The sequence below is a fragment of the Heterocephalus glaber genome, unplaced genomic scaffold, assembly GCF_053883595.1.
Source record: "Heterocephalus glaber isolate CG9 unplaced genomic scaffold, H.glaber_assembly_v1.0 deba00001531, whole genome shotgun sequence".
NCBI classification, from domain to species: Eukaryota; Metazoa; Chordata; class Mammalia; order Rodentia; family Bathyergidae; genus Heterocephalus; species Heterocephalus glaber.
Window position 1 is genome coordinate 22564849 of NW_028258329.1, and position 27130 is coordinate 22591978.

A 27130-nucleotide genomic window follows, 5' to 3' on the forward strand; every position below is an offset into this window, starting at 1 on the left:
GCGCTCTGTAGTCAACTTCAGACACACAAATCTCTGCCTGAGTCTGTTGCCAAGGAAACCTAAGCAAAAGCAAGGCAACCAGGGACAGGAAGTGGTAAGACCTCCCTGTGAATGAACGTGGAGAAGCTAGTTCCCCCAAACACTGAGCACCCATTACACCGTAGGTCCAGTTCTGCCCTGGGAGATCCCTTGTGTAAATCCATCCATCCGTGTCATCGACTCCCAGAGTGAGGCGTCCCAGGGTCCAGCCCATTCTCTGCTGGACAGGAAGGCTCCAGCTACTTTTCATCTCCAAGTCCTGAGTGTCTGAGATGGTTGTTTCTCAGAGTTCATTTGTTCAGTGAATTGTGGATCTACTACTCAGGGCACTTTGAAAGTTTTATGTCATTTATTGCTTCTCCCATCCTGTGAGGTGGGAATTCATGATTGTTGGTTTACAATGAAGGAAACTAAGCCATAGCAAATTGAAATACCTTTTCGAAGCGTGAGTAGCCTGCTCCTCTCAGAGCCAAGATCCCAGGCCAGGCGGCCAAACCCATAGCCGGGCCCCAGGGCCTGCTCTTGGCTGCCTTCTCCAGAGTCCAGTAGGGACTGAGTGGAACCTGACCTAGCCACCCCCAGGGCTTTTGCCATTGCCTCCTGGAGCGGAGCGGGAGGAGTCATAATTTGCTTTTGACTAGCTAGCCTCCTTATCCTTTTTAAAGAAAACCATGTGTTACTCCCTCATGCCAAAGTTAAAACAACTGAAGTTTCACCAGCACCAATGTTAAAATTGGGCAGAAGAGTTAAAATCCCTTGCCCCGTGACTGTTTGTTTATGTTTCCGGAGCAAAAGGAGGAGGTTGTTGTAAGAAATGATCTCATCCAGTGGGCCGTACCTGCTGGAAGGCAGGGGGTCCAGCCAGGAAGCCCAGGCCCCTCCCCAGTCTCAGATCCAAGGATGGGAGGGTCCCTCCTGCTCCAGACTCAGAGCTGCTCCAGGAGCTGAGCAGCTCCCTCTTCTGTTCTGCATCTGCAGCAACCCAGGCGAGCTGGTAAAGTCCCTAACAGCCACAGCATCTAGACCGCCACGTCCCTGCTCAGAGGGGCCTGCAAGACTCACAGCCAGAGGGAGCGAGGGTCCAGAGAAAGGCCTCGTCCTCATGCCCGGTGCCGGGGTCCTATGAAATGCCCCTTGCACTCTGCTATGCCAGGTGGAGCTCAGCCAACTGCTGCAAGGACACACGTGTGCACACACACTCACACATGTGCACATCCAGCCCCGCACCCTCCACAGTGTAACCCAAACCACTCTTCCACCCCTCCGGTGGGTGTCAGAAAGGATCAGCCCCTCCAGCTGCTCTCCCTGAAGATCCCTGGAGACAGATGAAAAAGCTGCACTTACCGGGCTCCCTTCTGGGGAAGACTCTTCTCTGTGAACTCATGAGTGCGGGGCTTGAAGGGTGAGGAAGAGCCTGGAAGGGTCCTGCCAAGCAGAGCCAGATGCCTTAGGGGGTCCACCGCAGCTCAGATTTGAATGGGAGTTAAAACTACAAAGTAACTCTCGTTAGAACTGTTTTTCCTCCACAGGGAGGGAGAGAAAAAAAATCCTTTTCCTTCTGCCAGAAAATCTTTAACATTTCACAACGGTTGCTTCCAACTCCTGCCCTCCTTGCGAAGCAAATGTGTATGAAGGCAATGTTATTTCACTGAATCAAGCCCTCAGATCATACGCGTTTTCCTGTACCACAAACAGAAATGTAAAACCTCAAACTTTCCTTTGGAGTCAGAGAGGGCAGAGCCCGGCACTTTCTGAGGTCTAATACATGGAAAATGTGCTGCACCACTGCCACTCGGACGGCCCCATGTGCTCCGGTCGCAGCCCCCACCCCTGGCATTTCTAATGAGTCCTGAGGTGTCCATTCTCTTGCCTGGGACAAACACAACACCTCACATCCCAGCCCCAGTTGAAGTGATTCATTTTCTCCCTCACACACACCACACACCAACACAGTGCCTGTTTAATCCAAGTGAAAACATCTTTCATAAAATCTGCAAAGAACGTGGGCAGGGCGACCTACAGTGAATACATCCAGTGTCCCCAGAAGGGCAGCAGAGCTCTGGGGAAGGTGGAGGCTGGCATGCACAAGGACAGCAGCAGGCTCTGTGACCCCTGCCACCACAGCAGGACAGACGAAGAGGGGAGCAGCCCTGCTTGGCTTTCCTTCTGGCCCCTTCACACCAGATTTTATTTCTGAACTTGGATGAGATGTACTATTATTTCAAATGGCCAGTTTGACTGTGGGATTAAATAAATCCCTGGAGCGACACTGAAAAGAGCAAATGAATATGTAATAAGTGAACCAACAGAACTGGGAAGTGGGGAAGGTCCATACCTCCTCTAAGGGCTGAGGAGTGTGCTGGTCCTGTGGACATAGCAGAGTGAGATTGGATGGGAGGGAAATCCTGTTTTGTTTGACAGAGAGACTCAAACTCACCCAGGACACAAGGGAGACCCTGGTCCAGGACTCTGGGTCTGCCTGTCACCCACCTGCTGTGGCCGCCTCCTGCCCAGTGGCAATGTCCTTGCTACCTCTCGGGCTCCAGGAGCCACTACCACCTATTCAGCCCCACCCCAGGTCACATCACACACACACACACACACACACACACTTCAGCACACCTTAGAAAATTAGGTCTTGCAGCAGTGTGGCAGGTTGCCAGAAACACCACTGCCATCAGCACCTCGGGTGGGACAGCTCCCACCGGCACCCCCACCCCAGGGTGATGGTGGGACCCCTGGCATGGATTCTGCTTCGCTCTGATTTGCTCGTCAACATGGAGTCCCTGAAGCCAGGAGGCCACACCGTGGGTCCCAGCTGCGGCAGTCACAGAAACAAGCTGCATAAACCAGTAACATTCATACCCAGAAACACCTATGATCACAGGAAGATGCCTGCTTGCTATTGCTAAGTAAATAAAATAATTTACCAAAGCAGGTTTAATTGTTGATCCACATACCTAAACCAAGACTAAATTTGGAACAGTAAAATTGAGGGTTTTTTTTTTATTCTCATCAACATCCCTTTGGGCTTTACACTGTCAGTTACCCTAACCCCAAAATTCAGAAAAGAACAAAAGGTCTCAATCCATACCAGATGATAGAAAAAATTTTAATTAAAAAATTGCTTTAAGACAATCATTGTCTTTGGAATCCCTAAATCAGTTTCATTAAATCAGTAGTGAAGACTGCAGTCTAAAAGCCATGGCTTTGATCACATGAACCAAGCCTTTGACAAAGGAATCACTGTTTGGTGTGATGGACAGAATCATGGTCTCTCCATAGATGTCCACATCCTGACCCCAGGAACCTGTGAATATGTTATGTTTTATGGCCAGGGGGAATTAAGGTTGCTACTCAGCTGACCTCACAGTAAAGGGATTGTCCCCGGATTGTCCAGTCTGGTCCAGAGTAATCCCAAGGCTCCTTAGAAGTGCAAAGAAAAGGGAGAGAGAAGAGGAAGGTCAGAAGGAGAATTGAGGAAGCCACACTGCTGGCTTTGAAGATGGGGGAAGGGGCCACAGTCAGAGAGGACAAGTGGCTTCCAGAAGCTGGGTCCAGAGGGAGTGCAGTCCTGCCAACACTCTGTGCAGCCTAGGGAGACTGTTTTGGACTTCTGATCTCCAGAGCTGTAAGATGATATTTTATGTTGTTTTAAGCCACTAACTTTGGGTGGAAACAAATAGATTTGCATTTGTTTTTATTTTGTTTGGGGTTTTTTTATGTCAAAATCTTGGCTTTACTATGAAGAGAAAAGCCCTCAGGACTCAAGGAAGCACAACATTTATGTCATAGACCATAGATTTGGGAAGAACTCAGAATGATATCTGGACAGCTTTTTTCTTATCCAGAGGGAGATGAGGGAGGTGGGATTGAGGGAGGTGAGGGTCAAAGCCAAGGTTGGAACCCAGAAAGACTCTGCACCTTCCTGAAGTTGACCCTGAGAGACATGTGGTACACAGTGGAACAAACACACAGACCTGTGTCCCACTTCCTCCCTGGAACTCTGGGAGAAAAGAGCATCTTGAGTGTTCTGAGCCTTCACCCACTGGACGCTGTGAGGCAAAGACTCTGGGAGCAGATGTGGTGACATGTACCTGTAATCCCAGCACTCTGGAAGGTTGGGCCAGGAGGATCACAAGTTCAAGCCCAGCCTGGCCAATTTAGCAAGGCTTTGTCTCAAAAATAAAATTAAAAAGGCTGAGAGTGTAGCTCAATGCAAAGGCTCTGAGTTCAACCCTCAGTACTGAAAGCAAAAGGAAAAAAAGAATCTGGGATGAGTTCCTGAGGCCTCGAGCCTCCAGAAGCCCAGACTCACCCAGTGGTACCAGCTGCCCCAGAGAGCTCCAGACAGCAGGACCCAGAGGGCGCAGAGTGAGGTTTGTGGGTCAGAAACCCGGAGGCTTCTACAGTCAATGTGGTGAGGATGGCAGCTCAGGCCACTCTCGAAGGGAGTCCCAGCAGAGACCACCATGGCCCCAGGGCAGCTGCCCAATCCCATGAGTCTACACAGCAGCCAGGTGGGGTGGAGAGGGGGCGTCCCTAGCTTGACCCTGGAGTCACCTGGAGGGAACTGAGTTTTAAGTGAGGAGTGAACAAATATACTCTGCACTGACAAAAATTTACTTTCCTTCATCTGCAACAGTAGAGTTTAAGAGTTACACTCAATCACAGAAGAATAAGGAGGCTGTGTGTTCATACATGAATCTCTTTTTGTAATTATGCCAATATATGAAGAGAGGTTATCTCTGGCCGGTAGAATTATGAGTGCTTTTTAAATTTCTTTTTCTCCGTATTTGTTAATTTTTCCACCCCAAAAGAAACGGGTTTTGTTTCCTATGGAACAAATGGATTCATGGATATAGGAAGACCTGGTCCTTGGGAGGCCAGAGCTGTACAGGAGCTCAGAGATTGCATTCTTAATGAGGAAGAGATGGTTGCTCCATTCACTGATTTATACCCAGTGCCTGGACAAAGCAGTTGCTTGGGTGCTTAGGTAAATGCTTTACTCGGACCCGAGTAACATGGCCGCTACCCACTGAATGCTACCGGTGCCTGGTGGGAGCTGGTCTCATGAGCAGTTAGGCGGTCCAGGTCGGGTGTGGGAAAGGAGGGTCTGGGCCCCGGTTCTGGGGCATCACGAGATGGTAAAGCGAGACAGGCAGACTCGGGTGGCGTGGTCCATGAACCGGCGCGGGTGGCAGCGAGGAGCCACAGATTCCCCTGGCCCTGGTGCGGTCCTGGCAGCTGCGGGTTGAGTTGTGAGGCTCCAGGACCCATCCTGAGCTGCAGCTATGAACCCCGAGAAGGACTTCGTGCCGCTCACACCCAACATCGTGCGTGCCCTTAATGACAAGCTACACGAAAAGCGGAAGGTGGCAGCGCTGGAGATCGAGAAGTGAGCTAGTCCCAGCACCCGGAAGGAAGCTCCCCCACCTCCATCCCAGGCTCCTAGGGCAGTGAAGTTCAGCCGGTCCCAGGACCCGGAAGGAAGCTCCCCTGCCTCCATCCCAGGCTCCTAGGGCCAAGAAGGTGAGCTGGTCCCAGCACCCGGAAGGAAGCTCCCCCACTGCCATCCCAAGCTCCTAGGGCAGAGAAGTTGAGCCGCGTGGGCGCCAGAAGCACGCCCCCCCCCCCCGCCACGGAAATGAGAAGACATAAACAAGCCTCAAAAACAGACTTCCAGATCACCTACAGCAACCCCAAAGGGAAACAAGATGGAACACTCTGATACTCAACCACCTGGACTCTCTGAACTGGCAACAAAAGAGGATCTGGGAAAAATGAAATCAGAAAGAATTACTCAGATAACAGCAAACATTTGGCTCATGGTTCAAGACATGATTAATAAATCTAGAGAGGACACAGATAAAAAATAGAGGATCTGAGGAACATGATGGAATCCCAACATAGGAAACAAGTGGAATCCATAAAACAGATACAAACAGATTTCCAAGAGATTAAAAACTCCATCGAAAGTCTGCACAGCAGAATGAACCAATGTGAGGATACAATTTCACATATAGAAGATAAGATTGCAATTAATGAGGAGGAAAAGAAAAATTGCTTTAAAATTGTAAGGGAACATGAGAAATCAATCCAGCAGCTGCTAGACGATGCAAAGAAGAATAACATAAGACTGATTGGAGTCAATGAAGAAAGAGGAGAGAGTGCAGATGACATAAAAAAACTGTTCACAGAAGTGATGGCAGAAAACTTCCCAAGGAGGGGAAAAGAACTTGACATACAGATAAGTGAGGCATATAGGACTCCAGCTAAGCTTAATCAAAAAAAAATCTACACATAGGCATATAATAGTTAGGATTCCAGAAATTCAACAGAAGAATAAAATTCTACAAGCAGGGAGAGAAAAGAAACAAATCACATACAAAGGAAAGCCCATCAGAATCACAGCAGACTTCTCAATGCAAACCCTCAAGGCAAGAAGAGCTTGGAGTGATGTATTTCAAGCCCTAAAGGAAAACGGCCTCCAACCCGGATTGATGGACCCTGCAAAACTATCTTTCAAAATTGATGGAGAAATAAGATACTTTCATGATAAAGAGCACCTCAGGAACTTCATGAATACCAAACCGGTACTCCAAAAAATTTTAGACAATACCCTAGGAAAAGACAATAAGGATCACAACCCCAGGAAACCCAGCAGAATGAATCCATTGGGCGTGACAAATTAAATGCAAAGGGGGAGAATCCAACAAAAAGAAAAAGTCATGACAAGGCTCTTAAAACTTTTGACTTCATCTCCCTAATGAGTGTATAATTCAATCTTATTATTTTGCTGATTAGTATTTTTCTGATTCTAGAATTGCACATCATTCCTTGTGCTATACTGGCTATTTATCATCTTCTTATGTCTACATTTTAATTGGGTTGTCTATTAATGAGCTCTAAGAATTCTTTATATATTCTGGTCATAGTTTATATGCATTGTAAATATGGTCTGTTTAAGGACTACTTTTCATTTTAATGATGTCATTTAAAGTTCTAAATTTTGATGGAATCTCATCAATTTTTTTTCTTTTATACATCATGGTTTTTGTATCCTAGGTAGTTCTTGCCTACCCTGAATTCATAAATATTTTCCCTTATAATTTCTTCTTAAAGTTTTACACTTTTAGGCTTTCTTATTTAGGTTCATAGATCCCTTCAAGTTATTTTCATGTATGGAAAAAAAGGGTTGAGGTTAATTTTTTATATACACATACCAGGTGTTCTAGTCCCATTTGCTGAAGAGACTATCACTTCCTCAGCTCATGAATCGAGTTTATATTCTATAAAATGCTAATGTTAAATAATCTTTCAAAACTCAGTGGACCATATATGTGTGGTTCTATTTCTAGATTCTCTGTTTTATTCCAATGATCTATATGTCTTTCCTTACACCAACACTGCTTTGATTACTGTAGCTTTAGAAGAAGTCTTAAAATTGGATGCTAAAGGTCTTCCAACACTGTTTTTGTTTTTGTTTTGGGCTTTTCTGGGTCCTTTGTACTCCTACATAACTTTTAAATTTCAATATCCAGCTCTTCATTTATAGCAAGTAGACACAGACCTGAATTTTTATATATACCTTGTGTTTTCTAATCCTGCTAAATTCAAGTACAAGTTCTAGGGGCTCCTAGAGATTTCTTCGTATTTTCTCTGTAGATGATCATTTCATCTACATATAAAGATTTTGCTTGTGCCATGCCAATCCTATCCTAGTTGTGTCATTTTATTGCCAGACTATTTTGGTTTAGACCTATGTTTCAAAGTCTAATGGACAGATGAAGAGTAGGCATATATACCCTTGTTCCCCACTTTAGGGAGAAAGCATTGTATCATCTCCATTCATAGAAGGAGTTTTTGTTGGAAGTATGGAGTACATATCTTTGATCTGTTGAGAAGGTTCTGTTCTACTTCTAGTCTCCTGATAGCTTTTACCATGAACAGCTGTAGAATTTGGTCCAATACTCTTTCTCCAACTAGTGGCAGGATCATATGGCTTTCTCCTTTCCTCTGTTAAAATGATGACTTTTGGGGGTGGATCTTCCAATGCTGAACCAACACTTCCATCCCTATAACAAAACCACTTTCTACATACTTCCAGATCTGACTTCTAATAGTTTGTTTTGTTAAACAAATTTCTATCTATGTTCATACTTTTTACTTCTATTATCTTTATCCAGTTTTAGGATTAGCACAATGTCGATTTCCTAAAATGAGGGGAGAAGTGTTCCTTCTTTTTTCTGCTTTAATTGTTTGATATAATTTATCAGTTAAAATGTGTGTGAGCCTGCTGTTGTCATATAGGTAGGTTTTCAAGCTAGGAATATACTTTCTTTAATAGGTGCTATTCAAATTTTATATTTCCTCCAGAGTTAGTTTCATTAATTTGTCTTCTAAGTTACTTCTTAGAAGTTGTCAAATTTATTTCAAAAAAGATTTTTGTAATATGCTTTCTATATACTTTTAAATTCTGTAAAATCTGTGGTAATGTCTCCTAGATCTTAATATTGTAATTTTTAAAAATGTATAACTGATATTGTGTAACACGAAGAAAAGGTCTAAAAGAGCAGGGGAATTGAGAAGGGTAGGGGAAGGGAAAAAAGGGAAAGGAAAAAATATGAGAAGAGGAAAAAAATGGAAACAAGATCTTTGCAAATACAGAAGGGTAGAGGGGGTGAAGGGAGGGCAAGAGAAGGGGAAAAAAAATAACAACCAAGAGACTCATGTAATGGTACAAGATCCCAATGATGAATGTAACTGTATTGTATACCTAAAATGTACCAATAAAGTTAATGGGGGGGGGGGGAAGAACAAGGACACTCACCTTCTAGATCCTTGTGGAATTTAAGAAACTGTTTTTCATCAAGGTTTTTCATTAAAGGCATTTAAAACTTTAAAAAAATAAATAAATAAAAATAAAAATAAATGCTTTACTCACTGATGCGCATGCCTGGAAGGCAACAAGAACAGAGGAAACTTCCTTCTCAGGCACTCTGGCAGGAAGTTCTAGACCCTACCTGCCTCACAGAGTAGTCACCGAGCAAGAGAATAGAGATGGCAGGGAAGGCCAGGATAAGCTGATTGGGGCTGGCATTTCTGATCTCCAATTTTCAGGGCTGATTATTTTCAAGCTATGTCTTATTTTCTGGGAAAGATGGTAGTGGACAAGAGGTCCCATACTAGGGGAGTCTTCTCTACTTCTTCCACTCTTTCTGTGTGACCTCTTCCATCCACAAACCTAAATCCTTGCCCTTCCTGGCCTGTGAGCAGAAGACTGAGCAGGTAGCCCATGGGCGCACCTGGGGTCTGTCACTAACCCACCTGGGAGAAAAGGAACCTTGCCCTCCTGCATCTCAGCTCTGTCTTCCTGCTAGCCAGTGGCTCTGCTTCTGCCAGCAGTGCCCCCTACTGGCCTTCAGGCCTAGGATCCTGAGACTGGGACTTGCCTGTGTCCCCTCCTGCTCAGCAGTGCCTGGGCTGTGTTCACTTCAGACAAACAAGTCCCCTTCCTTAGCTGGTCCTTGGCTCCCCCCAGCCCCTCAGGGCTGTGGCCAGAGGCACCTCCAAGTGCTAAGTGGACCCTTCCCAACCCTGAGCCCATCCTAATCCCTTCTCCTGCACGCATGCTCCCTCTAGTCTGGCAGCCTCTGGCATGGAGACTAGACTACCCCGTGTGCCCCTCTGTGCTGCCCGCCCACCCAGCACCAGCTCCTGCCCCAGGGCAGACAGCCCAAATCTAGGCCAACACCACCACGCCCTGTGATGTAATGGACCCTCGGTATTCTCTAGGGACAGGCCCATGGCAGCCTAGGGCCGGTTCCCACAGTCCTCTTCCTCCCACTTCCATTGCCGAGCTTCCCAATGCCACAGCCTCCGAGACATTGCCTCTTCGGGCTCCCCCATGACCCTTATACCAAGTGGTCTGCGGGTCCTCTGGGCTTGTCCGCAGAAGAGGTTGGCACTGTCTCTCCAGCCCCCGGCCACTTCCCACACATAGGCACACCACGTGGAGTGACAAGTGACAGCTTGTGTGATGGTGACCTCAAGGGAGTCTGAGTCCTGCACTCAGAAACTCATAGAGACAATCTACTGTGCCGATTTATGAGATTTTAGATCCTTTGCAGTTGTAAAACATTGATCATAAGGACAAATTGAGCCTCGCATAGGATTCAAAGAAAGGCAGAAGTCCACCTTGTTCTCTAACCTAGGGGATTTGTAAGCCCAGATCTGAAAAGTCCTGAAACCCCATCAGCTCATCTGAGATAACACTCAAAACCTCAGTCCTGCGTCAGAGCTAACCACCTAATCAGGATGGTTGATACTCATGCGCCTCACACATTAGGAAGAAAACCCAGTCATATATGCCAGCATTAATCCTTAGTTTCCCCATTTTACATGGAGGAAATGGAGTTTCCAAGAATAAAGTCGGGGATTTCCCTGGGGTCACAGAACTAAGAAACGATGGAGGTGGCGCTTACGCCCAGTATTCTTATGTAAGAGCCAGAAAAGTGATCATTTGTCTCTCATCAAGAATGAAGTCACTGCATTAGTAAAAAAGCCCTAGCACACCTGTGCCCAGGAGGCTGAGCCACGCTCTTTGGTACCCAGTCTAAGCCTCAGGGAGCATGGTCACAGAGGCAGCAAAGTCAGAGCTGGCAGAGCCCAAGGGTGACCCAACCCATGTGGGTCAGAATGACCACATCTCATTTTGCAAACAGCACCTTATCAGGAACAGCAATGGCTAAAACAGACAAATAGGAAGTTGTTCTGGTTGAAGGAAGGGTGACAAATCTGTTGCCCCAGCCCCTACCTTACTTATCCATGGTTAATATACCAAACTCCAAAAGTACTAAGTTAACTATGCATAAGTTCTCAAGAGCTACTCAGAAGCAAGCACAGGTCATGAGGTGCTCACCCTCTCTCTGTCTTCTGGAAGTCAGCTGTGGCCAGGACACCTCAGCATCTGGCTGGGCCAGGCACAGTGCTGCTGGCACCAGCTCGGGACACCTATGCCCCTGCCCTCAGCAGACCCTGTTCTCCCCTCAGGCCAACTCTTGGCAGAGCAGGAATGTTGCAGTCACTACCAGCAGCCACGAGGCCACTTTTGAGCCAGACTCGCCTGCCCCTGCCCCTGCCCGCCCTGGTGAGCTCTGTGCACGCTGCTGCAGCCTTGTTCTTGCTCTCCTGCGTCTGCCCAGCTGCAGCTGGATGATCTTCAGGGCCTCCAGCTTTCCTCCCTGTCTACAGTGTGTCTTCTCTGGGGATCTTATCTGATCCCTTTAGTTTCAGACTCAAGCTGCTAGCTACCCCAGCCCAGTTCCATGTGTTAGTGTGGTCCTCTAGGCTGGGCCGGGACAGGGGCAGGCAGAGATTGTACTCAAGTCACTGCAATGAACAATGATGATGAGGGTTGCGGTGATGGTGAGGATCCTGGTGGGGATGATGGCAGCTACCATTTCCGGAGCATTGAACTCAGTGCCCAGCACTGTGCTCATCACTTTGCATCTATGACTTCTCTTTATCGAGGCAGACTGTGGTCAGCACCATGTTGCAGGAGGTCATCAAAGCTGGTTATGCCTGCCTAAACACACAGGAAGACTGGGAAGGAAGTGACGAGCTGCTGACTCCCAGTTGCCTTCTCTGGCTGAGTGACCATGGAGGGTCAGCCAGACTGGCTGCGGTGGTGCCGAAAATGGTGAGTAAAATGACTTCAGCACCAGCCCGGACAGGAGCCCAGGAAGCCCAGGCAGCCAGAGAGTGGCAGACAGGACCCAGGAATGACTCAGGGACCAGAAGTAAGTCCTGGGCACCAGGTTTTGCTCCCCCTTGCGGAGGTGCAGATAACACACCTGGGGGTTCAAGTGAGGGCTCCTCTTCCTCCCTCAAGTCAGGTTGCCCTTAGCGGGGTTTCTGATGGGTCCAGCTGGGGAGAACTGAAGGAGACTGCAGTGTGACTGGAATGCTGGGATGGAGTCTGACCCAGGATGCTGAGCCCAAGGGACAAAATGCTGTTGTCTGAATCCCGCCTCTCCAGGGGGAGCTGGATGTGTGCAGACGGACCCCAACCAGAAGGAGACCAGTGGCCCACCCAGCCTCGGATCTCCTCTCAGAGGCAGGCAAAAGTTCAGAAAATTGGCCCCAAAGGCCAGAGCTCTGTTCTCCAGGGAAGCCCAGGAGTCCAGCTGTCAAGAGGAGACGTGAGCCCTAGGTCCAGAGGGTGGAGGGGGAGCATTTGGGGAGCTAGGAATGCAGGGTGGGGTGGGCTGGACAGCCTCGGGGTCTAGAATGGGTTAGGGGAGAAGAGCTCCGATAGGAGTGCACAGGGTCCTCCCATCCCCCCTACACCTTCCCAGCTCCTCCCGGGGCTACTTCACACCTCCGTCTCCCTGACCCAGGCCACGGAGCCAGCAGAAATCACCAGTGAGGCTGGCAGGCCCTGGAGCCTGCCCAGCATCAGCTTCGAACTCACCGGGTTGATGTCTTCGCGTCTCATCATCTGCAGTGGACACAGCCGGCCTGTAGGCTTGGAACGCCCACACTTCGCTGTCTCTGTGTAGTCTGCAGGGGACACCAACCCATGGTTTCTCTAGAGACGCTCCTCACCCTCCCTTCTCCTTTCCCTGTTCCAGGCTCTGTCTCCCTCAGGCTCTGCCCCTGAACTCCTAGTCTGTTCCCGTCCTTACCCTTTGCTCGGATCGCATTTGCAGCTGCCTCCTCCTGCACAACTGAGGAGCCCAGGGCAAGGCCGGCCTAAGCCCTGTGCCTGACCTCTCCTCACCTTGGCTTCTTCCTGCCTTCTCACTCCCTCCTCGCTGCTGCTTTCCACCAGCTGTTCTTCCGCCTTGGATCCCCAGAAGACTCAAGCCCACGGCCTATTGTCCATGTGTCCCCAGGGTGTCAGCCACTCACTCCACGAGTGAAACTTTCATCTCACGTGCAGCCCCTGTAGAAGCCATCAGATGCTCAGAGACCATGCGGCTCACCTCCCTGATCCAGCCTTCTTCCCTGAGATCACACTGGCAGCAACTGCCATGATATCTAAGCTCAGGTGCTTTCTGCTGTCCTCACTTCCCGGGTGCACTGAATTTCAATTCTATAACCAGAAAGGACAGCATTTCTTCCCAAGATGCATTGAGCAGTCGGCAAACAGCGCTGGTTGGCTCTGGGCGACTGTCCTTGGAAGTGATGGAAGGACAGAGGAAGGCACACAGCCGCTCGGTTTGGGGAGTGAAGCTCAGCTCTGGGGATGTAGGGGGCCAGAGAAGGGCACAGACCCCACTGAGCAGGCCCAGAGAGGCTCGGCACAGAGAGACAGACTGCAGTCAGGAGCAAGCCAGACGGGAAAGGGCAGCGAGCAGGTCTGAGCAGGAGTCAGTGTGCACCATGAATAGGAACGAGAAACCCAGGGATTCATGGGACCACAGCCCGACATTAGAGATGTTTCCGAGATGTGTGCTCTCTCTCCCGGTACCATCACTCCATTCCTACAAGCCAAGTCCTGTCCACGTGCTACCTGACTCCTTTCCCTCATTTCATTTCAACTTGCAGCACAAGTCTTGGCAGTCACATATCCTAACCACTTCTCAAACCCTCTGGTTTCTCTCTGTCCCCTACTTCCTGCTCAGGGTTCTCAACCTATGTAGCCAGAGGAACCCCAGTATCTCATCACTCCTCTACCCATCTCACCCTCTTCATATTCACCCTTCCCCACAGTGCAGACACGTGCTCTTGTACTCTCCACCCAGCACTCCTGAGGGCCCACACCAAAACCAATCGGACAAAGGATGTTGAGCCTTCTCTCACTGCCCTTGTCTGCCCTGCAGCCTGTCTGAGCCCTCACCTGCCCCAACACCATGCCCCAGCTATGAATTAGGCTACCTCCCCTGCAGTGCTGCTCCCTCCTGCATACTTTGGCAATGCTGCCTCCTCTCCTCTGTCTCACTCACCCTCTGAGTCTCTGCCCAGGGACCCTCTTCTGGGCCCTCTGTTGAATTCTTTCACCACCAGTGTGATTCCCGCCCCTTCCCCATGCTCAGTCAGAGCCTCCGCGTAGTTCTGATGCTGTGCTTTTCCTATCCATTTATTATCTCTAGGTTGTGAGTACATTAAGTGCAAGACCTAGATCTTATTCATCTTTGTGTTCTCTTACCTAACTCGGGGCCTAGAATGCAGTAAGAACTCAAACCTTTCTGAACCAAATAAATAAAACCATAGGAAATTGAATAATGGAAGCTTGTGGCTACTATGACCATGAGTGCAAGGAGAACAAGGGGAAGGAAGGAGAAAAAGCAGAATGAGCTTGTTTGGATATACAGAGTTCAGAGCACCTATGGGCTAGAGAATGTAGGAAGCCCAAACACTTGGACAACCAGTGGAAGAGACAACCAAGAGAAGACCCTACAGAAAGAGAGAAATTAAGAAAGTTCCAACACAGAAGCCAAGGGGAAGGGAGGATCCATTTTACATGCTATTTAGTCTTCACTGGCTGTGGGACAAAACAAATAAACCTCAAAAACCTTTGGCAAATCCACTTGGCCTCCCAACTCTCTTGGAGCAGAAACGGGCTTTCAACATCCCATTGAATTAAAGAGCTTCATTTCCAGGATGCTAAAGAGAAGTGTTTTGGGGAAGAGCAAATAGACAGAACAAAACAAAACAGAGGATGCATTTGGTGACCACCAAGCTCCCCAGTGTCAGGCTGATTCCTGTAGCCCATTGTCCATTTCCCATAATACCCAATCCCTGTGCATTGGAACGGTAATACAAGCCACGTGGTCGTGATTCATTTGCACTTCATGTAACAAATGTTGGGCTGTAGCTGTTTGATGTCCAAGAGACCATCTGAAGAGCCTTTGCAGCCAGAAGTCATGAGCTGCCAGGGAAATGAAGAGGAGAAAAGCCCTGAGGCCGTCATCAGGGAGTGGACAGAGAGGATGGGGCCAGAGGCCTCCATCTGCCAACTATTAGACCAGATCCATGTTCTGCGACGCAGCTCCCAGACCCGGGGGATGGAAACAAGCACTGCCCTGCCCGGAAACCAACTGTCACTTACATAACTAATTGGTTACTGTCGGACATTTAGATTATTTCTACTTGTGGCATGATAGATAAAGCTAAGGTGAAAATCTTTGTTGATAAATTTTGCTTATCATTTCCTGAAAGCTAAGTTTTCTAAAACAGAATTACTAGATCAAAGGGGAGAAACATTATTAAATCACATTTCAGAAAAATTACCCTGGAGATGGGAAAAAAGAAAAAGAAAATTTGAAGTTATCCTCCTGCGAGCATTGAATGAACTTCTCTTTCTCACCATATCTTTCCAAGCATGAAACAATAGCAATGAAATAATCCAATAGAATATTATGAAACTATTAAAAATCATGCTTTCAAAGACTTTACATATCCACTGCCTGCCTCTCAAGTGGAAGGTTCCGAGTTCGATACCCGGTACAAACAAACAAAAAAAAGACTTTGCATAGTAATGGGAGACTATTAATATAACTATAAAATTGTATTCTTTAATATAAATTGTACACAAATATAAACTCACTTCTATATTTATTTTGAGACAGAGTCCCAAGGCACTGCCAAGTTGCCCAGGCTGGGCTTAAACTTGTGACCCTCCTGCCTCAGCCTCCCAGAGTGCTGGGGTTACAAGCGTGCATCACCAATTATGATACAGGTGTGACATTTCTTGTGTTAGCCAGTCCTTCCAAGCGGTTTCTTGGGGACCAGGCTGTCTCCACCTCATGTCTGCACCTCCTTGAGGAGTTGCCCTGGAGTTGCAGGGGACCTGAGAGCATGGAGAATATACAGGGCTTTTCCACAGCTCGGGTAGAAGGGACACTGGTGCTTTCGCTCATGAACTGTGGCTGGAACAGCTTCCCCTGCCCCTGAAGCAAACACCCCCAGTGCGCAGAAGACAGCCAACAACTCTTCCCCAGTCCAGGGCACCTAACTCCAAAGACCAAAGCCTCCCACGGATGCACAGGGATCTCTGCGTCAAATCCTACATAGGTCTTCTTGGTCCAGAGAACTACGGTTCTAGAACAGGGCTCAGCACACGTTTTTCTCAAAGGTCCAGCAAGTAAACACAATAGGCTTGCAGGTGATAGGGACTCTGGTGTGGGCTCCACTCTGCCCTGCAGCAAGAAGCAGTCACAGTGTGGATGCAAATGGTGGGCTCAGCTATGCTCTGGTCAAGCTTTGGGTACAGGACAGAGCAGGGTGTATTTGGTGTGGGTGGAAGTTTCCCAGCCATGGCTTTGAAAGGTCACGTGACCTGCCTGCTAGACACCGAGTGTCCAAGGTGGGGCGGGGACAGCACAAAACCCACAATGTCCCCACCTGAAGACAGCAAAATGGAAGTCGTTGGCAGCCACAGGCCCAGGGAAACTCTGCTGCCCTCCTGCACAGCCGCTGTGGGGTGAGGGCTCCCTGGCTCTGCACCTCCTGCTCCCTCTGCTTCCTCTCCAAGGACACATTATAGAAGGTGCTTCCTCTTCTGTTGCCTCCTTAGCCATATTTAACATGAGCTTTGGAAACCATGTCCTCCTTGGGGGCTGCATAGCTTCTCAGCTTGTTTGCTGGCTAGCTTGTTGGAGCCTCAGTGATCACAGGCTTCTTACAGCCAGAGCCATGGTGGGGGTCTTGTCATGCTTTGCTGGCAGAGTGACTCTCACACGTTGGTAGTCAGCTCCTCTTCTGGGAGCCACACTCACCATTCCTTCCAGACTTGGAAGATCTGGGGATCTGCTTTTCTCTCCATTCTCTTCCCTGGGCTTCTTTCCCACACAGTAACCGTGTTCCCTAGGGCAACGAGGGGCAGTAAGTGTGAAGACCTAGCCTGGTTTTGCTCTGAGACCTTATAACCAAAGGGAACTTTCAACCACAGCCTTCATTTGGTTTTTGCCCTGATCCCAACTGGGCAGCACATCCTCAATCTATAATTTGCCATTCGCTTCTCAAGGTCTTTCTAAATCCTATTTCTTACTATTTATCAACTAGGGACAGTTAACTTTTCAACCTTAACTTCTGCCCTTTCTTCATTCCTTTTGTTTTTGGATATCCTTTTTTTGGTACATTTTAGGTGTACAATATAATGACATTCATCATTGGAGATATGCACCTTTACATGCTCTCTTGGTACTTATTTTTCCCCCTTCCCCTGTCTCCATTCCTTTTATTACTCCTAGAAACCAGTGAATTATTCTCTGTGCTTGTCTGCCCCTTGTAACATCTTGTTAAATGCGGTGGGTAACGACCAGCACATGGTACCAACACACTTCATTTCCAACCTCCCCTTGGAGCTAGAAGCTCATTAGGAAGGAAATCTGCCTTCCAAGCCATGGAAGGCTGCTCTTATAAACATTTACCACTCTACAGAAGGGGCTGCTGGCTTCCCAGTCTCTGATTCAGTTTCCTCATTGCTGCTGCCTCTCCAGTGTCAAGACCACACGGTTTAGTTTTCTGTTACAGCAGCATCCCACTCCCCTGCCAGTTTCTAAGCACCAAGATGCATGATGGACAATGTCTTACCCCATTTTATGTTGCTAAAACAGAATACCTGAGCCTGGTGACTGGTGGAGAATGGAGGTTCATTTTAGCTGAAGGTCCTGGAAGCTGACAGGTCCAGGAGCACAGTGCCCAAGAGAGCCTGGTGCTGCTTCTATTCACAGCAGAAAGCAACCCATTGCAGTGGTAATGATCCAATCTCTTCAAAGCAGGAATTCACCCATGCTGGTGAGAATGAACCCTGTCCTGTGACAGAGGCATTACTGACCCAAACAGCTCTCCAAAGTCCCATCATGTCTCCCATCATGTCCCATCATGTCACATTTCAACATGGTGTCAGAGGAACAAGCCAGAGAGGTCATAAATGATTCTGATTTTCGGTGGTTTAACGAGTCCTTCGCCTGCTCACATAAAGTTTGACACAAGTGTGGCAGCTGTCTGTGGCATACAAACATCTCATTTTCCACAGTGAGCATGTATTACTTTTTAATCAGAAGAAAAGCACAAGTACTGAAGCCAACAGGTACTTCAATTGCTTGGAGGTATGGTCTTCCAACAATTCACCTGCCTTTACCCTTTGAAAGCCACTTGATCTGAATGGACCTTCAGGAGGCACAAGGATGATATACATAGGTTCTTTTCCCTTGGGAACGGCCATGACTCTGAAATCTTCTTAACCCCAAAAGCAGCCTAGTGTCTCATCCTCCTCTATTCTCCCCACGCCCATCTCTTACCTGTAGCATTTGGATATGGAACAGTAATTTAAAATAATTGATATATTGGTCATTTCTCTTTTGTGTTTCTGTTTCCAATTTTTCCCTAACACCCTAGGTCACAGATATGCTGGGAGGTGGGAGAAGTAGCCAGCTAGAGACCAGACATGTAGGGAGGGAAAGTAAGTCATTCTGCTTTGGATGTGTGTACACAGGGTATTTGGAGGTCTCTGACCACACAACAATCTTATAAGCTAGATTTATTGGAGGGAAGATATTTCCCAATTGGTTTTCCTCCTGGCCATCAGGAGGCAAGCCTAGATGTTAACTTTCTTCATTTATTCCAAACACTAAGAGCATACCTTTGGCCTGGGAGGGAGAGTCTATGGCTTAAGATGCTGCCCAAAAGGGTAGGGCGTGACTTAGAAAAGTAGAATGGTAGAGTCCCAAAGGTAATGGACAAAAGGAGGAATTAGTAAGAGAAGAAAAACAGTGTTTCACTGTGTTAATCCTGATGCTGTAGGAAAGTTCAGGGAAGCACTTTTGCCCAATTCAAGCTGGACCCACTTCTCATCTCAAGCACACCCATAGGGAGATCATGACTGGGAAACGATGCCAAAGCAACTCAAAGTGTAGCAAAATAGGGAGACGGAGGCCTTGAAGTCTGCATAAAGGGGTGCTTTCCAACCCTGAGTGCTGTGCACATGGTCAAGAAGTTCCATGGTTCACTGGAGGAACCCCTGCTATGGGAGAAGCAGTGTCTACCATCGGCCCCTGAAGACCAGGGTGAGGACAGGACAACCAAGGAACACTGAGAAGAGAAGGGGAGGGCAAGGGACACTCCGTGGAGGAGGCAGAAATGGTGAATCCTGGGGTCTGGCAAGAACTGGAAGGATGGAGCAGCCACTGCAGTCCTGAGACACAAGGGCCTCCAGCTGGCCAGGGGCTGTGATAACAGGAGAGGAATCCTGTGATCGCATAAGCTTGGGTCACTGCACATGACAGCCCTCTCTTGGAAATGTTTACGAAGGAAGTCACCAAGAACTCTTTGGGCTGCGGTTAAGGAAGCTGACTAGAGTCAGCAGTTAGAGAAGAGATGAGGTTGGGGAGCAAACTGACAGTGGGCTGTGTCCCGCTCCACCCTGAGAAGGAAGGGTGCGATTGTCTCCCCTCACCCCGAGTCAGATGAAACGAACTTCAAAGGGCTTGCTCAGTGATACTGATGGGCAACCCTGAGTGTGGAAGAAGCCCAGAACTGGTGCTGACTCCCACCTGGAAAGGCTAAAGAGAGAAAGAAAATAAGAAATATTGAGCTGTGCTTTGATGGTGAAAGGAAAGAGAAGTGACTGCTCTTGGACAGAGCAGTCTCAGAATTTGGGAGTCTCCAAGAGCCTGGGGCTATTTCCTGTGGGCCAGATGTGGGCTGCATGAGAAAGAGTGAGCTCACCCTTGGTCCCATTTTTGTCCTTGGAGGAGCAGACAGACAGGCAGGCAGACCTCAACAGGAAGAATGCACAGTAGGGAGCTCCTGGGGTGGAGCACTAGCAGCACAGTGGGCCATGGACCTAGGTGAGATCTCTAGAGTGGGAGATCCCTCAAAGGCTCCCCAAAACACAGCGGACAGTGACGGCGGCTATCTGCCAAGCTTGAAAACACAGGAGCTGGGTCTTCGGATCTTTTCCTCCTGCAGCTCCGACCCCAAGAGCATCAAAAAGTGCAGTGAGCCAGATGGAAACACACTTGCCAAAGGCTCTGCAGGAGGGGAAGGCTCAACTCAATATCAAGTTCAGAATTTGACTCCTGTATAGAAAAATGACATCGCAGTGGCTAAATTGAGTCTGTGTTGACGTGTTCAGGAGCATAAAGTGGCCAAAGGCAACTGTATCACCTATGGGCCTAGCTGAGGGGACAAGGAGGAATTCACCCCAGAGATCAGGACCAAGGGACCCTCCTCAGGGTGCAGGAATAACATTGTCTGATGAATTCATCCCTGTGTACTCCATGTCTGGGTTACGTATGGAACATGGGGAGGAGGAGAGGAAAAGAGAAGGAGAGAGAGATGATGGAGAAGAGGAAGGGACAGAGTGACAGAAGAGGCCCCGTGGAGGTGAGGGGAAGAGAACTATCCCATAGGTTTCCCTCGCTTGTGACCTTCATTTGACATTTTTTTGGGTGGTGTTACTGGAGATTGAACCCAGGACCTCACACTGAACTACTTCCCCAGCCCTTTTTTATTCTTTTGTTTTGAGACAGGGTCACTAAGTCACTAAGTTGCCCAGGCTGGGCTCAAACTTGTGATCTTCCTGCTTCAGCCTCCTAGAGTGCTGGGATTATAGGCCCGCATTACCACAGCTGGCAAAGAGTGCTGTGTTCCGCCAAAGCCCCTCAGTAACTGCCTACTGCAAGACCAGGGCTCCCCTCCTGCTCCAGGTAAGAAGGCAAAAGCACCATAGGGTTGACCCCCAGAGCAGCCCTCAGTGACAACCAGTGTGGGGTGAAGGTGTGACTCCCCGCTATTCGCATTCAGGAGAGGCAACTCCAAGTCACTTCCTGTGTGCCAGCCATAACCCCAATGTCACCTGCTTGATAGACAACTTTTATTGCCATTCCTTTCTTCCTCTTTCCCATTGCTCCTACATCAGCTGCACCCCTCGCCCTCACCTCCTTCTGTATGCATCCCAGGGGAGAGGCCACTTCTGCCCCTTGGTCTCTAGGGGCCTCCAGCCTGGCCCCCATCGCTGGCAATGCTCTCTCTCTCTCTCTCTCTCTCTCGCTCTCTCTCTCTCCTGGCCCATTCCCCTGTCCCTTCCAGTGAAGAAGGGAAGGATGAAGAACCCAGAAGCCTCTCCCACCACCGCCTATCCCCCACAGGAAGAGCCTGGACCTCAATTCAGGGGTCCCTCAGGCCCCCAAACTGTCCAGGCAGCAGCGTCCTGGTGTGGCGGCTACAGGCCCTGGCAGCTCAGCTCCAGGGTGGTGCTGCTTCCTGTCCGTCTGTTTAGAAGCACATTCGGGAGACATGAGCAGATGTTTGGCAGATGTTCAACCCTGTTCCAATCAGCCAACAATAACAGCGCAGAGGCAATGCAGGAGGGGAGGAGAAGACTGCTCAGCGGCAGGGGATGCCAGAGGAGGCACTGTGTCTGTCCCCCGGGATGGGGGTGCTCCTAGGTGATTCCACACTCAGTGGGCTCCGGCACAGCATGCCCAGTGCCAGAAGTCTGGGTGGAGCTCTGGGCGGGTCGGTTTGCTTAGCTGTCCAGACAGCCCACAACCCCAGTGCCAGGCTGCCTGGCTGCCTGAGAGGCCTGGAGAAGCTGCAAAGGGCTGGGCTGGGGTAAGGCGGGCTAGAACAGGGCCCAGGAGCTCTTCCTGGGCACACGGACAAATGCCCTCCTGACTGGACATCTCACCACATTGCTCCTCGAAGAACCTTCTCATGGTGAGAGCTGGCGTGAGACCAACCCAAGCACCAGGCATCCAGACTGCAGGGGTGTGGGAGAAACTAAATCTCCAAAGGAGCCAAGGAGGTGTTGCAGTCTTTTTTGTGTGCTTTTTGAATTTTAAGCTATTTAATTGACGAAGATTGTATGTGTCCAAGGTGCACAGTATGAGGATTTGTTAGGCAGGGACATTGTGCAGTGATTATCCCAATCACAGTACCCCCTACTTGTTGATTTTGTTTTCATTGTATTTTTTTAATTTCAGAAAGTTCAAGGCTTTTCATCATAACTGAATTGCATGATTGATTAAATATTGCCAGTATTATTTTCCAATATTTTTAAATGCAGCCACATAGTCACGTGTTTTGAATTATATTAACATGTGCATAGCAACTTAAGACTCACCAACATTTACATTATGCTTCCTCAGGAGGATCTGAGATGATCCATCAGCAAAGCAGGCTACAAGATTATTTGGAGTTTACAATAAGATGGTCGGTGGAATTCCACAATTCCAGCAAAGAACTGAATCTTTGAATTTGCTTTGTAACAAATGAAAATTCAGTGGTGCTCTTATCTGATTTTGCATTTAGAAGATGGTTATAAAAGCTCTATTATAAGGAATTAAAGAAGAGGATATCCTATTGTGCATCATGCAAGAAACAGAAAAGCAATGGCTTACAAATAACTGTTGAATAACTGAGGGAATTGTGGTTTTCCTTTCCTTATGAACTCCCCAAATCAAAGACGCTTCTCAAAAATACAGACCTGCCACAAGTTTCCATGTCTTCCTTGGGCAGAAGCTGTGCTGGTCTTTTCTGAAGTGTTTCAATATTAGTGTTGGTGATGCCACAGCAAGCACAAAAGGTGTTCACCTCCCACTTGAAAGCTCTAACCTTTGCTCATCTCCTCTCCTCCACCCCAGCCCACTCATCATCCCTCCACTCTCTTCACTTTTTTAGATCCCATGTATAAGTTAGATAATGCAGTATTTGTCTTTTGGTGTCTGGCTTATTTCACTTAACATAATGCCCTCAAGTTTCTTCCATATCGTCACAAAAGGCTGTGGTCCTACTATGCATTCATGGCAGGGATGTGGGTCTCCACCTCCTGGTCCTTCTCCTCGGCCCCACTCTGCCAGCTCCCTGCCAACCCGGAGTGGAGTGGGTGGTACTTGAGCCTCCCCCCCCCCTCCACCTCTCTCTCTCTCTCTCTCTCTCTCTCTCTCGCTCGCTCGCTCGCTCGCTCACCCATGCCCTGCAGGCACCTGTGTTGCGCATGTAGTGGCTTCTGTGACTGTTTCCAGCCCCACTGCAACACAGCCAGCACACAGGAAGGACTGCTTCCCACAAGGCAGCACAGCATGATGTGATGGCTACACTAGCCCCCGGCAGATGGCCTGGAGACCCTAGGGAACTTAACCTCTCAAGTGTTTCCTCTCCAGTACAAGTCTGATGGCAGTGGTGCCGACTCACAGGTCTTATGTGAGGATTACAGCGGCTAAGCATGATAAGGGCCTGGCATACGGCAAAAACTCAATGTTAGCTGTGATGGTGGTCATGTCCCGACACAGAAGATAAAATTGGGAGTATCCTTTCCTGCCACTGAAGAGCTCACAAACAATGCGGTAGACAGAGACACAAATGCACCATTGCTGTTCAGAGCCAGGAGCAGGAATCAAAAAAAGCACTGATTCACAGCAAGGCCAAGTAACTCACTTCACCTCTCCAAGCTCCACTTACCTGAAAAATGAGAAACTTCGTGGTACCAGCAGAGCACTGTGCTCAGCAGGGGATGAGGAGATTGAAATCATGTATGCATTGTGCAGCTCTGTACTAGAAGTTACTTTTTTTTTTTGGTACTGGGGATTGAACTCAGGTCCTTGTGCTTGCACAGCAGGCTGCAAAGCCACTGAGCTAAATCCCGGCATAGCTCTGTACTAGAGAAGTTCATGGTGATGCACAGGTGGAAAAACAGACATTTAAAAATTAGAATTAGAAGGCAGCACATGAGATGAGCAGAGACCAGCACCAAGAGACCAAGTAGCAACATGAATTGTTAGTGACAGAGGGCAGGACAGGATGCTGAGCATTTCACATGAATGACCTCCATCCTCACCAGACCCGTGGAGATGATAATTCTAGCTGCTTTCTTAACCCAGGAGTGAACAAAGGCTCAAAGAGACAGCATGGCCTTCGGAGGCCACACAAGCAGGATGTGACCAGTGTCCCCACCGAGTTGTTGGAGCTTGGACCCACTACCTTCCGCCACCTCTCTGAAACACATAACCCATTTCACTGAATCTTCTAAACATGTCAGAATCTGGTGACCAAGGGGGGTTCCCAGCTTGATGAGGACAAAGGTCTCAGCTTTGACTGTCAAGCAGCAGAGAGGGATTTGGAATCTGCACATCACCCAGGATCCCCAGCCTGGGGTCAGGGCAGTTTCTGGGTGGGCTCCAGATTTCAGACCGTGTGTCTATAAAGAGTTCCAATTTGAACTCCCTTGGCGCACATCCAGGAATGCTGATTAAAGCAGTTTTTCTACCTATGCTTCAGACAGCATTTCTTTCACAAAGAAAAAAAATGAACTGATATCTGGCCATGATGCTTTTATGGTTTTTCCCCCTCTTAAAATGAGTATTTTACAAACCGGAAGTTCCTCCGTATTTTGAAATTAAACTCAACAGCCCAGTGATTTCGTCTTGCTCTGCTACTGTAATTCACAGTGACATCTAGTGGCCATCATGGAGAACTGCAAACCCAAATGAGCCGCGGAGAAACAGGGCTTTGAGACCACACATCGGTGGAGTTCCAGCCTAGGTCCTCTCTCCAAGGTGCTGGGCAGATTGGAGGTGATGTGGCTCCTCCCTCCTGCACCCACCCTCCACACACCTTGCCTGTCTTCCCAGAGGACTCAGCCATGTCCTTTCCCCTACCTGGGCCCCTCTGCTGGCAAGCGTTAAGACTGCTCAATCCAGAGACTGGATTTTCTGCCCACTATCAATGACTCACTTGGGCTTTGGGTAGAAACAGCCAGCCTGGCAGATGACAGGAAAAGAGCATCCCTCGGGGACAGGCGTCTGCAGGCAGCTCTCGGGAGGGTGCCCACCTCCTTGTCTCTCGCCTCCCCTGTCCCTCCCTCCTCAACCCCAACACCACCTGCCTCAAACCTGATCGTTGCCTCTCCCTGAACTGCCATAGTATCTTGTTAAAGCAAAGCCACATCACTCTCTTTCTCAAAGTCATCTAAAATCTGACATCACTTTCAAGATAAAATTCAAATCCAACAATGTGATACATGCAACCAAGAGTGATATTCAAAACCACACAGCTTTCAGGCCAGGGATTTAGCTCAGTGGCACCGAGCCTGCCTTGCAAGCGCAAGGTCCTGAGTTTGATCCCTGGTACCAAAAAAAAAGAAACAGAACCAAACAGCTTTCTCTTGAATGTCACTGGACACCAGCCAACAACCAGAACCCTGGGCACAGCGGGGTTGGGCTGGACAGGAATGCTCCAGTAGCTGGACAGTAGGGAAGTACGGTGCTTCTGGGGCTTGGGTCAGTGGCTGTCGTCCAACCAGGATGGATGCAGTGGGATAGGCTCACCACCAGTGCAGCCACACGGTGGCTGCCTGCGTCAGCTCTGGTCATGACCTACTCCCAACTGTCCTGTCCTCCTCTCCAAGTGCCACACTTCAGGGACACAGAGGTGGCCTCTGCAAATGCAGCCTCCTTTGCCTGGAACACTCAACTCGGTGTCCTCTCTAGTTCCTGTCCTGTCCTCTGAGGGTCCTGAGACAGCTGTTCCTGACCTCTGGGGAGGAGTCACCCTGGGACCCTAGTGCCCTGCCATAGTCACACTATCCTCAACTGCAGCTCCTTACAGCTTCTCACTGTCTCCAAACCTCCCAGCAGGAGCACTGGCCTGCAGCAAACAATCAGTGTGCATTTTGCCAAGTGAGCTAAAGTGAACCTCTGAGTCAAAAGGACCCTGCAGCCCATGACTTGGGCAAAGCTATGTGGGCATCGCAGTAGCAGCAGTGACTCGATGCCACTTCTGTGTGGCACACAAGCACTCACAGCACTCAGGACAGTCTCCACAATCGGTGGCTGTGCATACTTCCCAGTAAGTTGTGAGCCTTTGCTATACAGCGTATTCAAGAATATTTAACAATTTTACCCATGCCTACTATTATGACTTGTGACTAGATGTCCCCTCAAAGCCTCGTGCACTCATAGGTGGGGCTTTTCAGAGCTGGCTCGATCTAGGGTGTGTGATATTGGGATTAAGAGTGTGCAGTACTGAATTAGTCTACTGACTGGAAATGGCACAGTTCTGGGTGTGGCTGAATGGATTAACTGCAGACAGAAGCCCCACCCTGGGTGTGGGTGGCATCGCACAAAAGGCTGGTAGCCTGGATGGGATGAAGAGGAAAGGCAGGTTGCTGCTGCTGCTGCCACCTGCTGCTTCCTGTCTGCCATGCCATGAGCTCTTTCTCCTCGGTGTTGCCCCTCTGCTATGCTGCCCTGCCTTGGAGCCAGCTGGCTATGGACTGAAACCTCTACATAATAATGATATATGTGGAAGTCTCAGTGGAAGGCTGCTTGAGGGGCTATGTCCATCTGGTCCCTGGACAGATGTCCACAAACCAGCCTTGCCTGGAAGCCACCAGAGTTCTGGGTTCCCATCAAAGCCTGGTTCACAGGCCAAAAGCAGGAAGCTGTCCTAGAGACCATGTATTCTAATCTCTATAGGAGAAGAGAGGGAGGGAGGGAGGGAGAATGGCTCTCCATGGCATCCTCTGTAAATGACAAATAAAGATCTACAAGAAGGTCTAGGATGGGGGTCCTCGAAGGGGACATTTAGCGATGTCTACAGACAGCTGTGGTTGCCACCAGTAGAGGATGCTACTGTTTCTTAGTGGACAGAGGCCAGGGCTGCTGCCCACAGGACAATCCACTCAGCAAAGAACTGGCCACAAATCCAAGGGTGCTGAGGCCAGGAGCCCTTGACCTACCAGGGCTGGCCCAGCTTGTGCTGCCGCTCTGAGCTGTGTGACCTTGAGCTGTGTGACCTTGAGTGCTGCCTTCTGCATACAAGGTATGAAGTTGCTCACTTGTTGGTTTGTCCATCCATTAACAGATATTTCTCAAGAAATGGGGAGAAGCAATGAAAAAGGCCCCACATAACCCGAGAGTAGAGAGAATCAAACAGCTGAGTGGTCAATGCCCTTTACAACCCCGCAAGGTGTCCAAGACCCCAGGCAGTCGAGGTAACGTGCAGATGACACCGTGACCCCTGTCACATACCCCCTCCCTTGGGAAGAGCTTGTTCTGCAGCTGCCGACTATGCTTTCTCTGTCCTGAGTCACATGCAGTTTTTTTTCCCCTGTTTTAACCTCTGAATGACG

The 27130-nt window shown here is 48.8% G+C and overlaps 1 protein-coding gene and 1 non-coding gene across 6 annotated transcripts in view; both read right to left on the bottom strand.

Annotated features, from left to right (window-relative positions):
- Il16 (interleukin 16) overlaps positions 1-12536 on the bottom strand; it is a 118072-nt gene extending 105536 nt beyond the window's left edge. For 2 of the 5 annotated variants that reach the window (XR_015441780.1, XR_015441781.1), the window contains exon 1: positions 1384-1806. Coding sequence is in view for 2 of the 5 variants with exons in the window: in XM_021264898.2 (XP_021120557.2) it covers positions 1384-1423 (40 nt within the window). In the remaining 3 variants the exon portion in view is untranslated. Of the gene's footprint in view, positions 1-1383; positions 1807-12517 lie in introns of those variants that run through there. The other 3 variants (XM_087188458.1, XM_021264898.2, XM_021264897.2) reach the window with 3 other exon arrangements.
- Positions 12537-22474: 9938 nt separating this feature from the next.
- Positions 22475-22580, bottom strand: LOC147824905 (U6 spliceosomal RNA). Its single transcript, XR_015441882.1, has one exon. It is a non-coding gene; the product is annotated as a U6 spliceosomal RNA (small nuclear RNA).
- Positions 22581-27130: the final 4550 nt, after the last annotated feature.